The sequence below is a fragment of the Caenorhabditis briggsae genome (assembly GCF_000004555.2).
Source record: "Caenorhabditis briggsae complete genome, chrV, whole genome shotgun sequence".
NCBI lineage: Eukaryota > Metazoa > Nematoda > Chromadorea > Rhabditida > Rhabditidae > Caenorhabditis > Caenorhabditis briggsae.
Genome location: NC_013488.2, coordinates 14,784,901 through 14,797,333, shown reverse-complemented (window position 1 = coordinate 14,797,333; position 12,433 = coordinate 14,784,901). Strand labels below are relative to the sequence as shown.

At 44.4% G+C, this 12,433-nt stretch overlaps 8 protein-coding genes across 8 annotated transcripts; 5 read left to right on the top strand and 3 right to left on the bottom strand.

Annotated features, from left to right (window-relative positions):
* Positions 1-385: 385 nt before the first annotated feature.
* Positions 386-1,575, bottom strand: CBG04651 (the record flags this gene model as incomplete). Its single annotated transcript, XM_045238135.1, has 2 exons — positions 386-720; positions 768-1,575. 2 exons carry the CDS (start codon positions 1,573-1,575, stop codon positions 386-388), a joined length of 1,143 nt encoding a protein of 380 aa, XP_045092730.1.
* An 807-nt stretch (positions 1,576-2,382) lies between these two features.
* On the top strand, positions 2,383-2,646 carry CBG04650 (the record flags this gene model as incomplete). Its single annotated transcript, XM_002637808.2, has 1 exon — positions 2,383-2,646. One exon carries the CDS (start codon positions 2,383-2,385, stop codon positions 2,644-2,646), a length of 264 nt encoding a protein of 87 aa, XP_002637854.2.
* An 867-nt stretch (positions 2,647-3,513) lies between these two features.
* On the top strand, positions 3,514-3,895 carry CBG04649 (the record flags this gene model as incomplete). Its single annotated transcript, XM_002637807.1, has 2 exons — positions 3,514-3,580; positions 3,630-3,895. 2 exons carry the CDS (start codon positions 3,514-3,516, stop codon positions 3,893-3,895), a joined length of 333 nt encoding a protein of 110 aa, XP_002637853.1.
* Positions 3,896-4,136: 241 nt separating this feature from the next.
* On the bottom strand, positions 4,137-5,168 carry CBG04648 (the record flags this gene model as incomplete). Its single annotated transcript, XM_002637806.2, has 1 exon — positions 4,137-5,168. One exon carries the CDS (start codon positions 5,166-5,168, stop codon positions 4,137-4,139), a length of 1,032 nt encoding a protein of 343 aa, XP_002637852.2.
* A 901-nt stretch (positions 5,169-6,069) lies between these two features.
* On the top strand, positions 6,070-6,852 carry CBG04647 (the record flags this gene model as incomplete). The annotated part of the gene is made up of 1 exon (XM_002637805.1): positions 6,070-6,852. One exon carries the CDS (start codon positions 6,070-6,072, stop codon positions 6,850-6,852), a length of 783 nt encoding a protein of 260 aa, XP_002637851.1.
* Positions 6,853-7,505: 653 nt separating this feature from the next.
* CBG04646 lies at positions 7,506-8,143 on the top strand (the record flags this gene model as incomplete). Its single annotated transcript, XM_002637804.2, has 3 exons — positions 7,506-7,600; positions 7,658-7,910; positions 7,955-8,143. 3 exons carry the CDS (start codon positions 7,506-7,508, stop codon positions 8,141-8,143), a joined length of 537 nt encoding a protein of 178 aa, XP_002637850.2.
* Positions 8,144-8,641: 498 nt separating this feature from the next.
* Positions 8,642-9,241, bottom strand: CBG04645 (the record flags this gene model as incomplete). Its single annotated transcript, XM_002637803.1, has 1 exon — positions 8,642-9,241. The coding sequence occupies one exon, from the start codon at positions 9,239-9,241 to the stop codon at positions 8,642-8,644; it is 600 nt and encodes a 199-aa protein (XP_002637849.1).
* A 798-nt stretch (positions 9,242-10,039) lies between these two features.
* Positions 10,040-10,720, top strand: CBG04644 (the record flags this gene model as incomplete). Its single annotated transcript, XM_002637802.1, has 1 exon — positions 10,040-10,720. The coding sequence occupies one exon, from the start codon at positions 10,040-10,042 to the stop codon at positions 10,718-10,720; it is 681 nt and encodes a 226-aa protein (XP_002637848.1).
* Between the last annotated feature and the right edge of the window lie 1,713 nt (positions 10,721-12,433).

Genomic DNA, 12,433 nt, shown 5'->3' with positions numbered 1-12,433 from the left:
TGAAAATTTTTACATTCGTATTTGAAAGATGATCCAATGAATTTTCTCTACTTTTACTGAACACTCAAATACTGGGTAAAAAGAAAAGAAGACTGCAAAAACGCATTGCAAACGTCCATCTGTTGTTTGTTGCTGGAGAATGAATGTTTTCTGGTGTTTTCGTCTTGTGTATCCCGTGGTCGACGAACCTTTCCCTCCCCCTTTCTTCCCGCCAATAACTGCGATAGAGCGCACTTGTTTATGTATCCATCGGTTTGAATGTTTCTATTGGAAGGCGTTCGAACTTATTACAAATTTATTGAAATTTATCAAACCAGTAAGAGAAAGATATGAACCGTAAAATGAATAACCGGTTGGGAAGAGAGAAATCATGAAAAGGATAGTTTTAGGCAACGACGAGTCGGTTGAATCTCATCATCTTTTTGGCCGGATAAGAACCGCCTCCGGCTGGAGCAGAAGCTGCATATCCTCCAGCATCGGCGGATGGTGCAGCTGGAGCAGCATCTGGAGCAGGAGCTGGAGAAAGTTCTGGTGCAGGAGCGGCTTCAGGTGCTGGAACCGGCTCGGGAGCTGGTGCAGCCTCTGGCGTTGGTGCTGGAGCGGCCTCTGGAGCTGGTGTAGACTCTAGAGCTGGAGCTGGAGCCGGCTCGGCAGGTGGAGCAGCACTATCGGCATAAGCGCGGGCGACTCTCCTCTTATTTGATGGGTAAGATCCTCCTCCTGCGACTGGGGCGGCAGCTGCATATCCTCCGGCATCGGCGGCTGACTCAACTGGAGCAGCATCAGGCGTTGGAGCTGGAGCATGTTCTGGTGCAGAGCGGCTTCAGGTGCTGGAGCTGGCTCAGGAGCTGGAGCTGATTCCGGAGCTGGCGCAGCATTTGGCGCTGGTGGAGCGATTTCAGGAGCTGGTGGGGCTGGTGGAGCAGCGCTATCGGCATAAGCGCGGACGACTCTCCTCTTCTTTGATGGGTAAGATCCTCCTCCTGCGACTGGGGCCGCAGCGGCATAGCCACCAGCATCGGCGGCTGGAGCGGCTGGAGCAGCATCTGGAGCTGGAGCTGGGGCAGGTTCCGGTGCAGGAGCGGCTTCGGGCGCTGGTGCTGCCTCTGGAGCTGGTGCTGCCTCTGGAGCTGGTGCTGCCTCTGGAGCTGGTGCTGCCTCTGGAGCTGGTGCTGCCTCTGGTGCTGGAGCTGGAGCAGCTTCAGCAACTGGTGGGGCTGGTGGAGCAGCGCTATCGGTATAAGCGCGGGCGACTCTCCTCTTATTTGATGGGTAAGATCCTCCTCCTGCGACTGGGGCGGCAGCTGCATATCCTCCGGCATCGGCGGCTGGTGCAGCTGGAGCAGCATCTAGAGCTGGTGCTGGGGCAGACTCTGGTGCAGGAGCGGCTTCAGGTGCTGGAGCTGGTTCGGGAGCTGGAGCTGATTCCGGAGCTGGCGCAGCCTCTGCGGGTGCAGATGAAGCAGCTGCACCACCTCCTGCAGTATATCCCGATCCATCGCCTCCACCACTTGCATAGTCACATTGAACAAAGAAGATCAAAGCAGAAGTAGCCAAAATGAAGAGAAGATTCATGTCTGGAAAAACTTTAATCAGAAAAAATATTTTTAAAAAACTTACTGTCGAATTTGTTTAGAAATGTGAGAAGAGAAGATGAGTTGATACTTCTCTATCCGAAATTTTCACTTTATATACTGAAAGCCTTCCATACTGTCAGAAACACCTAAGCAATATGAAACAGGATGGAAGGGGTGGAAGGTGTAAGAAGTAGCAAAAACAACATAAATCAGAAATTCAGAAAAACAGAGCGAAGAAGCATAACGAAAATAATAAGGTGGCAAACATGAAAGATTTATTGTTTTTTTTTTTGAAATTTGAGAAAATTGAGAGAGCAGCTTAACGTATACTATGCAGGTATCCTAGGAGTTTTTGATTTTCAGATTCTGGGCATTTTACAATGAAAAATGAAGCGAGAATGTTCCGTTAATTCTTGATTTTTATTTTCCCTGAAACAGTGAACTTCGGTCTACTCAACATATTTTATTATATGTTGAATTTTTTCGAGTACCAGGAACCTTCATTATCATATCCTGATTTATCCAATCTCATTGTTTTTGTCTAGTCTTCACATGTCAGCCAACATTCCTTCTCGAAATTCCTTCATCGTTTTCATTTTTTCACAGTTTTTTATTGTTTTACACTAGTCTCACTTCTTCGTTTTTACAATGAAAAAAAAACAAAGTAGCACAAAAACAAGTTCCTTGTTGAGAAGAAGCAGTATAAAAGACAGACAGACATCCAGAACGACACTTCAGCTTCTTCCATTTTCTCCATCAGTTAGCCTTTATAAAAACAATTCTAAAAGATTGATAATTTCCAGAAATGAAGCTGTTTTTCTTCATGACTGCTACCGCCTTGATCTTCTCTGTTCAATGTGAATATGCAAGTGGCGGAGGTGGTGGAGGATCCGGATATTCAGCAGGAGGTAGTGGGGATGCCGCTGCTCCATCTGCACCTGCAGAAGCTGCTCCAGCTCCAGCCCCTGAACCTGCCCCAGCACCTGAAGCCGCTCCTGCACCAGAACCTGCTCCAGCACCAGCTCCAGATGCTGCTCCAGCTGCACCACCTGCCGATGCCGGAGGTTAGCCGCTGCTCCAGCCGGTGGAGGATCTTACCCATCGAAAAAGAGGAGAGTCGTCCGCGCTTATGCCGATAGCGCTGCTCCACCAGCCCCACCAGTTGCTGAAGCTGCTCCAGCTCCAGCACCAGAGGCAGCACCAGCTCCAGAGGCAGCACCAGCTCCAGAGGCAGCACCAGCGCCCGAAGCCGCTCCTGCACCGGAACCTGCCCCAGCTCCAGCTCCAGATGCTGCTCCAGCCGCTCCTGCAGCCGATGCTGAAGGTTATGCCGCTGCCGCCCCAGCGGCAGGTGGAGGATCCTATCCTGCCAAGAAGATGATGAGATTTTCCCGAATCGTTGCCTAACTTTCTCCTTTTGTCTTTTTGATCTTCCCATTTTCACTGGTCCATTATTTTCTTACGAGTTCAACCTTTCATGAAATAAATATATTCATTAAAATTCTGTTGACGATTTAGCAAACGAAGTTATGACAAATATTTTGTCAGATTACAGTATGTTTGTGTTTCTCATTTGAAATGTTACAGTGAATTTTAAAAAATATATTTTCAGAAAACATAAACAGAATATTTCTACTCAACCAGCGGGAATCCTTATTATGTGTTTTTTCATTTTTTGTTTCAAAAAAACCTATATATCCATGAATCACAGTAAATCCATTGTGCGGTCGACTTTTGACAATTGTACTTCTTAAAAAAGAAAAGAGACACAGACATATTTCATAGTTCGATTTGATGATCTCACTGTACAAGTACAAATAAATACGATTTTTGTGATTTCATAGTTTTCCGTGGCATGAGTCAACAATTGGCAATTCGATCATGGGATCCTAGTAAAAGGATTGAAACTTCAAACAAAAATCATCACAACTTGAACATGTTTAACCTATTCTACTTCTTTTTCTGCGCTCTTGTTATCTCTACGTTTGCTGCTCCAATGACTGGTAAGTCTTTTAGAACTCAAAAAATTTGGTGTCCCTCAAAAATTTTCTGACTCTCTCATTATGAACATTTTCACAACAGAAGAGGAAGCAAATGCGGAGCTAAGAGCTGCTGGAATGACTCAAGCAAGTATCGACGGACTGGATGCATTGGCCAAAAGATTCTCTTCCGAATTCCCATTGGTTAAATCCGATAAAGAAGCAACCGATAGTTATATTTCCAAATATAGAACTGATGCTGAGAAATTTATCAAATCCATGCCTGAAAACGACCAAACCATCTACAACAACTATTTGAAGAAACATGAACTCGCTTAAAGTTTTGTTTTTTTAAATAAATACAATCATATACTGCAAGCTTCTTTAAATTTTTCCATTTTGTAGAATTTCATCGATTGCATTTTACCCGCCAGGTTGAATGTTATGTCAAAGATTTTTTCAAACTAAAAAAATTAATTACGAATTTGTTGAAATTTATCAAATCAAACCAGTGAGAACAAAAAATAAACCGTAAAATGGATAACCGGTTGGAAAGAGAGAAATTATGAGAAAAATGATTTTAGGCAACGACGAGTCGGTTGAATCTCATCATCTTTTTAGCTGGATAAGAACCGCCTCCGGCTGGAGCAGCAGCTGCATATCCTCCAGCATCGGCCGATGGTGCAGCTGAAGCAGCATCTGGAGCGGGAGTTGGAGCAGGTTCTGGTGCAGGAGCGGCTTCAGGTGTTGGAGTCGGCTCGGGAGCTGGTGCAGCCTCAGGCGTTGGTGCTGGAGCGGCCTCTGGAGCTGGTGCAGACTCTGGAGCTGGAGCTGGAGCCGGCTCGGCCGGTAGAGCAGCACTATCGGCATAAGCGCGGACGAATCTTCTCTTCTTCGATGGGTAAGATCCTCCACCGGCTGGAGCAGTGGTTGCATATCCTCCGGCATCAGGGGATGGTGCAGCTGGTGCTGGAGCTGGAGCAGGTTCTGGTGCTGGAGCGGCCTCAGGTGCTGGAGCTGGTTCGGCTGGTGCAGCCTCTGGAGTCGGGGCTGGAGCTGGTGCTAAAGCGGCTTCAGCAGCTGGTGGAGCAGCAATGTCAGCATAAGCGCGGACGACTCTCCTCTTCTTTGATGGGTAAGATCCTCCACCCGCGGCTGGAGCGGAAGCGGCATAACCTTCAGCATCGGCTGCAGGAGCGGCTGGAACAGCATCTGGCGCTGGCGCTGGAGCGGCTTCAGGTGCCGGAGCCGGCTCGGAAGCTGATGCAGTCTCTGGCGCTGGTGGAGCGGCATCAGGAGCTGGAGCCGGCTCCGTTGCTGGAGCAGCGCTATCGGCATAAGCGCGGACGACTCTTCTCTTCTTGGCAGGATAAGAACCGTCTCCGGCTGGAGAAGCAGCTGCATAACTTCCAGCATCGGCGGCTGGTGCGGCTGGTGCAGACTCTGGTGCTGGGGCTGGGGCTGGAGCTGGAGCCGCGTCTGCGGGTGCAGATGTAGCATCCCCACCACCTCCTGCAGAATATCCGGTCCCTCCTCCACCTCCACCACTGGCATAGTCACAGTGGACAGAGAAGATCAAAGCAAAAGCAGCCAAAATGAAGAACAAATTCATTTCTGGAAAGTATCAAATGGATAGAAAATTCGAAGTTAACTTACTTTTGTTTCTAAGAATGGAAAACGAAAATATGAGTTGATACTTTTCTATCAAAACACTTCACTTTATATACTGAAAGCATTTCATACTGTAAGAGACACCTAGACAAATCGAAACAGGTTGCGAAGGGGTGGAAGGTGTAAGAACTAGCAAAAACAACATAAATCAGAAATTCAGAAAAACAGAGCGAAGAAGCATAACGAAAAAAAAAACGAACAGTCAATCATGTAAGATTCATGTGTTTTTTTGTTGAAAATTTGAGAATGAAATAGATGCATAGCGTATAATGTACAAAAATTTGAGGAACCCTGGATATTTTGAAAAATCGGAGAATCCAAATAAATTATGTGGAAGGAAATTGGAAAAGAATAGCGAATTTTCAGATTCTCTACGTTTAACTACAAAACGCCGGACATTCGTGCGAATTTGAAATAGTTACAGCATGCAGAACGTACGCAACTTGATTTCAGAAAATCACAGTTCAGTATTCCGGGACTCCCTGTGCAGTAAACTATTGGTTTCCTTTTCTCCGAAACCATGACTTTCCATCTACTCAAACTATTCTATTTTATAAAGGGGTTTTTCGAAATCAGGAATCCACATATTCATACTGATTTATACAGTCATCTGAAAATCCTTCCCAAAATTTCTTAATCATTTTCATTTTTCACAGTTATTTTTTGTTTTACACTAGTCTAAAGTCTCCATTTTCATAACAAAAAAAACAAAAGTAGCAAAAAAAACTAGTTCATTGTTGAGAAGAAACAGTATAAAAGACAGGCAGACATCCAGAACGACACTTCAGCTTGTTCCACTTTCTCCATCAGTTAGCCTTCATAAAAACTGAGAGTTTTCAGAAATGAAGCTGTTTTTCATTTTGGCTGCTACCACCTTCATCTTTTCTGTCCACTGTGACTATGCCAGTGGTGGGGGCGGAGGATCCGGATATTCTGGAGGAGGTGGTGGGGATTCTGCTCCACCATCTGCTCTCGTAGACGCTGCTTCAGCTCCAGCCCCTGAACCAGCACCAGCTCCTGAAGCCGCTCCAGCACCAGAGCCTGCTCCAGCACCAGCTCCAGATGCTGCTCCAGCTGCACCAACCGCCGATGCTGGAGGCTATGCAGCCGCTGCTCCTGCCGGTGGAGTATCTTACCCATCGAAGAAGAGAAGAGTCGTCCGCGCTTATGAAGATAGTGCTGCTCCACCAGCTCCACCACCTGTCGAAGCTGCTCCAGCTCCAGCTTCAGATGCTGCACCAGCGCCTGAAGCTGCACCAGAGTCTGCACCAGCTGCGGCACCTGAAGCCGCTCCAGCTGCACCAACCGCCGATGCTGGAGGCTATGCAGCCGCTGCTCCAGCCGGTGGAGGATCTTACCCATCGAAAAAGAGAAGAGTCGTCCGCGCTTATGCCGATAGTGCTGCCCCACCAGCCCCACCAGCTGTGGAAGCTGCTCCAGCTCCAACGTCAGAGGCTGCACCTGCTCCTGGACCAGCGAAAGTAGCTGAAGTCGCTCCAGCGCCAGAGCCTGCTCCAGCTGAACCTTCCGCCGACGCCGGAGGATATGCTGCTGCCGCCCCAGCGGCAGGTGGAGGATCCTATCCAGCCAAGAAGATGATGCGATTCTCTCGAATCGCTGTCTAATGTTCTCATTGTATCTGTTTCTTTTTCTATTTTACTGGTTCTTTCTATTTTACTGGTTCAATACTTTTTTACGAGTTCAACTTTCCATAAAATACATATATTCATCCAAATTCAGTTCACATACGATTTTGGAAAGTTTGAAATTTACTCTTGCAAATAGTTGTGGAAACGGTTCGCGATCTGATAGGTACGGAAAAATTCAAACTTTCAAAGCATTTTGACCGACGAAAAACTCAGTTTTACAATCAAACGAATTTCCGAATCTGTGGTACATTAAATATACTGTAGTCGATCTGACTCTCATTCAAAACTTGTAACGATTTTAAAGTGATATCTTCTTTGAGATGATTTACAAAAAGAACAACTGGTTTTCGGAATATTTTATGGGTTTTTCTCTGTTCACTGAGTGTTCGCGAGTTGTCATATCGAACTTCGTAATCTTTCTGAATACTACGAGATTTTTTCCCATATTGTTTATTTCTTCACCATCGTTTTGATAACCTCAAACTTTCCATTTGAAAACAAAGTATCATTATTTCCATATGACTTTTGTTGACTTTTTAGGAGCATAGTCAGCAAATGACTCTTATCAATACTGAATTTGAGGGTAAATAGAAAAACGGCAATGCAGTTGTGTTACTTTTTTTGTGAAAATGGGCAGTTATATCGGAAAAACTCCCACTGAGCTAGAAATGGCTGGAAATGAAGATGAAGAAGACGCTCTTGGATTCAAATTGACTGTTTTGAGGTGGGTTCTCGAAATTCTTGAGTATTAAAATTTAATTCAAATTAGAACTGTTTCCAGAGATGCAATGATTCATTTGAGAGTTCAATTTCTTCATTTTCAAAGTTTTTATGAAAAAGAAGGGCTTGAAAACATTGGGAATGATTTGAAGGCAATGAAGATTATTCTGATGGTGGTGCAGAACAAGATTGAGGAATTGAAATCTATTATTCCGGAATACTTAGAAATCAAAAATATCGGAATGGTGAAACAGAAAATAGAAGATTTCGATTTAGTAGTTACTGAGATTGTTCTGGAAATGAAGGAGTTTGAGGTGAGTGTAATAATGTAGTTCTTCGAAAGAAATTTTCATCCCAGAGAGATAATTTTCTTATGGAGAAAGTGGAAAAACTGATAAACAAGTTGAACCCATTCGACGTTCCTAATTTGGAAACATTGGATCAGGAATTGAGTCCGAACGAAATGATGAAGACGATTATGAGTAAAAGTGCCAAAAAGCAACAGGATAAAATGAATAAGGAGACCATACAAAATGATGTAACATAAAAAATATTTTAATTTTCCCAAAAAAGTGTTTTCTAGGAAGAGAATGAAGTTCGACATGACAACTCCAGAATACTCAGTGGACAGAGAAAAATCTACAAAATATTCCGAAAACCAGTTGTTCTTTTTGTAAATCACCTTGAGGAAGATATAACTTTGAAATCGTTACAAGTTTTAAACGAAAGTCAGATCGACTACAGTATCTTTGATGTTTCCACAGATTCGGAAGTTCGATTGATAGTGAAAGTAAGTTCATCTTCGTTTGATATGTTTTGAAAGTTTAAATTTTTTCAGTACCTATCAGATTGCGAAACGTTTCCGCAATTATTTGCAAGAGGAAATTTCGAAAAATTATCAGATATTGATAGTCTTATTACTTCGTTTCCTAAATTGTATGACAACGGAATTTGAATGAATATATTTATTCCATGAAACGTTTAACTCGCAAAAAAGTATCGGACCAGTAAAAATGGAAAGATCAAAAGAGGTAAAATGAGGAAATTAAGCAGCGATTCGAGAGAATCTCATCATCATCTTGCTTGGATAGGATCCTCCACCTGCCGCTGGGGCGGCAGCAGCATAACCTCCAGCATCGGCTGCAAGAGCGGCTGGTGCTGCATCTGAAGCAGGTGCTGGAGCAGGTTCTGGTGCAGGAGCGGCCTCTGGAGCTGGAACCGGCTCGGCTGGTTGAGCAGCCTCTGGCGCTGGAGCTGGAGCGGCTTCAACAGGTGGTGGGGCTGGTGGAGCAGCAGTGTCGGCATAACCTCGGACGACTCTTCTCTTTTTAGCTGGATATGATCCTCCTCCTGCAGCTGGAGCGGCGGCTGCATATCCTCCGGCATCAGCAGATGGTCCAGCTGGAGCAGCATCTGGAGCTGGTGCAGGAGCGGCTTCAGGTACTGGAGGTGGTGCAGCCTCTGGTGCTGGTTCTGGTTCAGGAGCTGGAGCTGGAGCCGGCTCGGCTGGCGCAGATGGAGCAGAAGACTCCCCACCTCCTCCTGCAGAATATCCGGATCCTCCTCCTTCTCCTCCACCACTTGCATAGTCACATTGGACAGAGAAGATCAAAGCGGCACCAACCAAAAGGAAGAACAGCTTCATTTCTGAAATTTTTCAACTGATGGAGAAAGGACGTAGAAAATGGAAGAAGCTGAGGTGTCGTTCTGGATGTCTGCCTGTCTTTTATACTGCTTCTTCTCAACAAGGAACTTGTTTTTTGTTACTTTTTTTTCGTTGTGAAAATAAAGGAGAGAAGTGTAAAATAGTAATAAACTGTGAAAAATGAAAACGATGAAGGAGTTTCGAGAAGGAATTTCCGGGGGATTTTTTAGAATAAGAATGAGATTGGGCAAATCTGAACATGAGTATGTAGATTCTTGATTTCCAAAAAGCCATGTTTTTTAATGTTTTGCTTTGTTTGGTAGGGGAACGTCCAGGATCTGATAATTCATCTATTCTGCTTTCAATTTTTGCTGTGGCACTGATCAATTTTCCTCTCATATAATTTCTTTAAGTTCCCAATTAAAAATATCCAACACTCCTCAAATCTTTGTACAGTATTCTCTAAGTTTTGCTTCTGTTTCATTCTCAACTTTTCAACAAAAAAAACCATAAATTTTTTTATGTTTGACTGTTCATTATTTTTGCCTGGTTTTTTTTGCATTATTTTTTCTTCCTAAGTATTTTTTGAATTTCTGATTTATGTTGTTTTTGTTAGTCACACCTTCTACCCCTTCCAACTTGTTTCATATTGTCTAGGTGTTTCAGTGTGGAAGGCTTTCAGTATATAAAGCAACATTTTTCGCTTGAAAAGTATCAATTCATCTTCCCTTCTTTTTTTCTGAAATACTGAAAAGTAAGCTACCTTCGGATGCTACTTGTAATCAACATTTTCCAGACATGAAACTTCTCTTCATTTTGGCTACTTCTGCTTTGATCATCTCGGTCCACTGTGACTATGCAAGTGGCAGAGATGGAGGAGGATCGGCATATTCTGCAGGAGGTGGTGGGGATGCCGCTGCTCCATCTGCACCTGCAGAAGCTGCTCCAGCTCCAGCCCCTGAACCTGCCCCAGCACCTGAAGCCGCTCCTGCACCAGAGTCTGCCCCAGCACCAGCTCCAGAAGCTGCTCCAGCCCCCGAACCAGCAGCAGCTCCCGAACCAGCTCCAGCACCTGTACCTGCCCCAGCACCTGCTCCAGATGCTGCTCCAGCTGCACCACCCGCTGATGCCGGAGGTTATGTCGCTGCCGCCCCAGCTGCAGGAGGAGGATCATACCCAGCTAAAAAGAGAAGAGTCGTCCGCGCTTATGCCGATAGCGCTGCTCCATCAGCAGAGCCAGCTCCAGCGCCAGAGCCAGCACCAGCGCCTGAACAAGCTCCTGCAGCTGAAGCTGCTCCTGCACCAGAACCTGCTCCAACTCCAGCTCCAGCACCAGAACCTGCTCCAGCTCCAGCTCCAGATGCCGCTCCAGCCGCACCATCCGCTGATGCTGGAGGATATGCAGCTGCTGCTCCAGCTGGAGGCGGCTCTTATCCGGCGAAAAAGGTGATGAGATTCAACCGACTCGTCGTTGCCTAAAAGTATTCTTCTCATGATTTCTCTCTTTCCATCCGGTTATCCATTTTACGGTTCATAATTTCTTTTCACTGGTTCTTTAATTTTCCATAAATTTGTATTTAATTTCATTTTCTAGTTGGAATAGAGAAAATAGAGAGACGAATGATTAAATTGAGCCATACATCTTCTCTGCTGTGAATATGAAAGTGGCGGAGGTGGAGGAGTATCTGGATATTGTTCATTAGGTAGGATTTCTTTCTCTCCATCTGCACCAACAGATGCTGTTTTCCAGTCCCTGAATCCTAGGTGTGCTGGTCCAGCCGTACCATCCGCCGGGAGATAGGCCGTTGCTTCAGCCGCAGGATGAGAGTTGATTTGTTGAGGGTGACAACTTTCCAGAACCTAAAGACGCTTTTCAAGAGATGTGGATGTTTTTTCTCTGACAGACGGACCTTTTTATTTCCAAACGACATCCGAGAACGCCAAAGACCTTCGTTTTAGGATAGAGCCAAGAAATCAACGGTTATTCTCTTAGTGATGAAACATAAATTTATTTTTGAAATAATAATTCATCGTACAAAGCTCAATTCATATAACGTTATTCTGAATAAATCTGAAAGACTGCTTCACCAACTTCTCTCAGTCCATAATTTTTTCCATTTTTCAATAGCCGGGTTCGATTGGATTCCCAAAGATCGAGGAGAAGAAACTCGTAACACTTTTCTCCCGGACGGAGGTCTACCTGAAACTTTTAGATTTTTTTTCGTGTCTACGGATAAGCTTAACCTTGATTCCCAGTAATAAAAGTTCGCCTTTACACGAATTATCAAAACCAAAAGTGAGGTTCTTGCCCGTTTCAATTTGATAAAAACGGCAATGTCCAGGTATGTAATCAAATGCATAACAATCAGGATTGGTTTGACACATTCCACCACAATGAGCTTCTTTTGTTGGGTCCACAGATACTTCTAGCAATGGTTTTGCGTCATCCGTGAATCGCATTGCTTTGAAAAAGTTCAAGGTACAATCTCCGCCCCAAGACGAAGCATCTGTTGTCACTTTTTAGGCTTCCAATAAGAAAAGATAAGAGAAGAACCTCGAATATGTTCATGTCGGAACAACTGCAGTTCCTTGAAACTCTTGACTGTTATAAGCCTGGTTTTCTCAAGGATCATGAAATATTGGAAAGTCCCACGAGTTATCGGTTCGCGTTTTCTCGAACAAGGAAGAATTCATCTTCTCGGAAAAACAAGCCGGAAAAGACTTTCCGGTAAGAGAAAGCAGTTGATCAAAATTTAAAAAATCTCTAGTTGTGAGAATTGTCGATCCTTCTGTTGTTGTGGCCAGTTGAGGATCGTCAATTATTAGACCGATCGATGTCAAATTCTGGGCCAAACCTGGTCGACGAGCACTGCACGAGGCCTCGGTCTGAACTTTTTTCAGGTTAAAAACATAGACTATTGGGCTTACCGAACCGAGAAATAGCACGAGAAGAAGTATGTGAAAGTGAAACATCACTGGACAGGGACGTTACGAAATTATACTTGTTCATCTCTTTTAAACAACATGAAGTGTCATAGGTGATAACAATTGGGAAAATCTCACAAGATATAGTTGCAGGTAAAAAGATTTTGATTCCTTTTTAAGATGTCTTCTTGAGAATCATGAAAAAAAAAACTAGATTTCAATCTTTATTCAAAAAAAAAGGGGAGAATTATAATTGTGCCCTAAAAA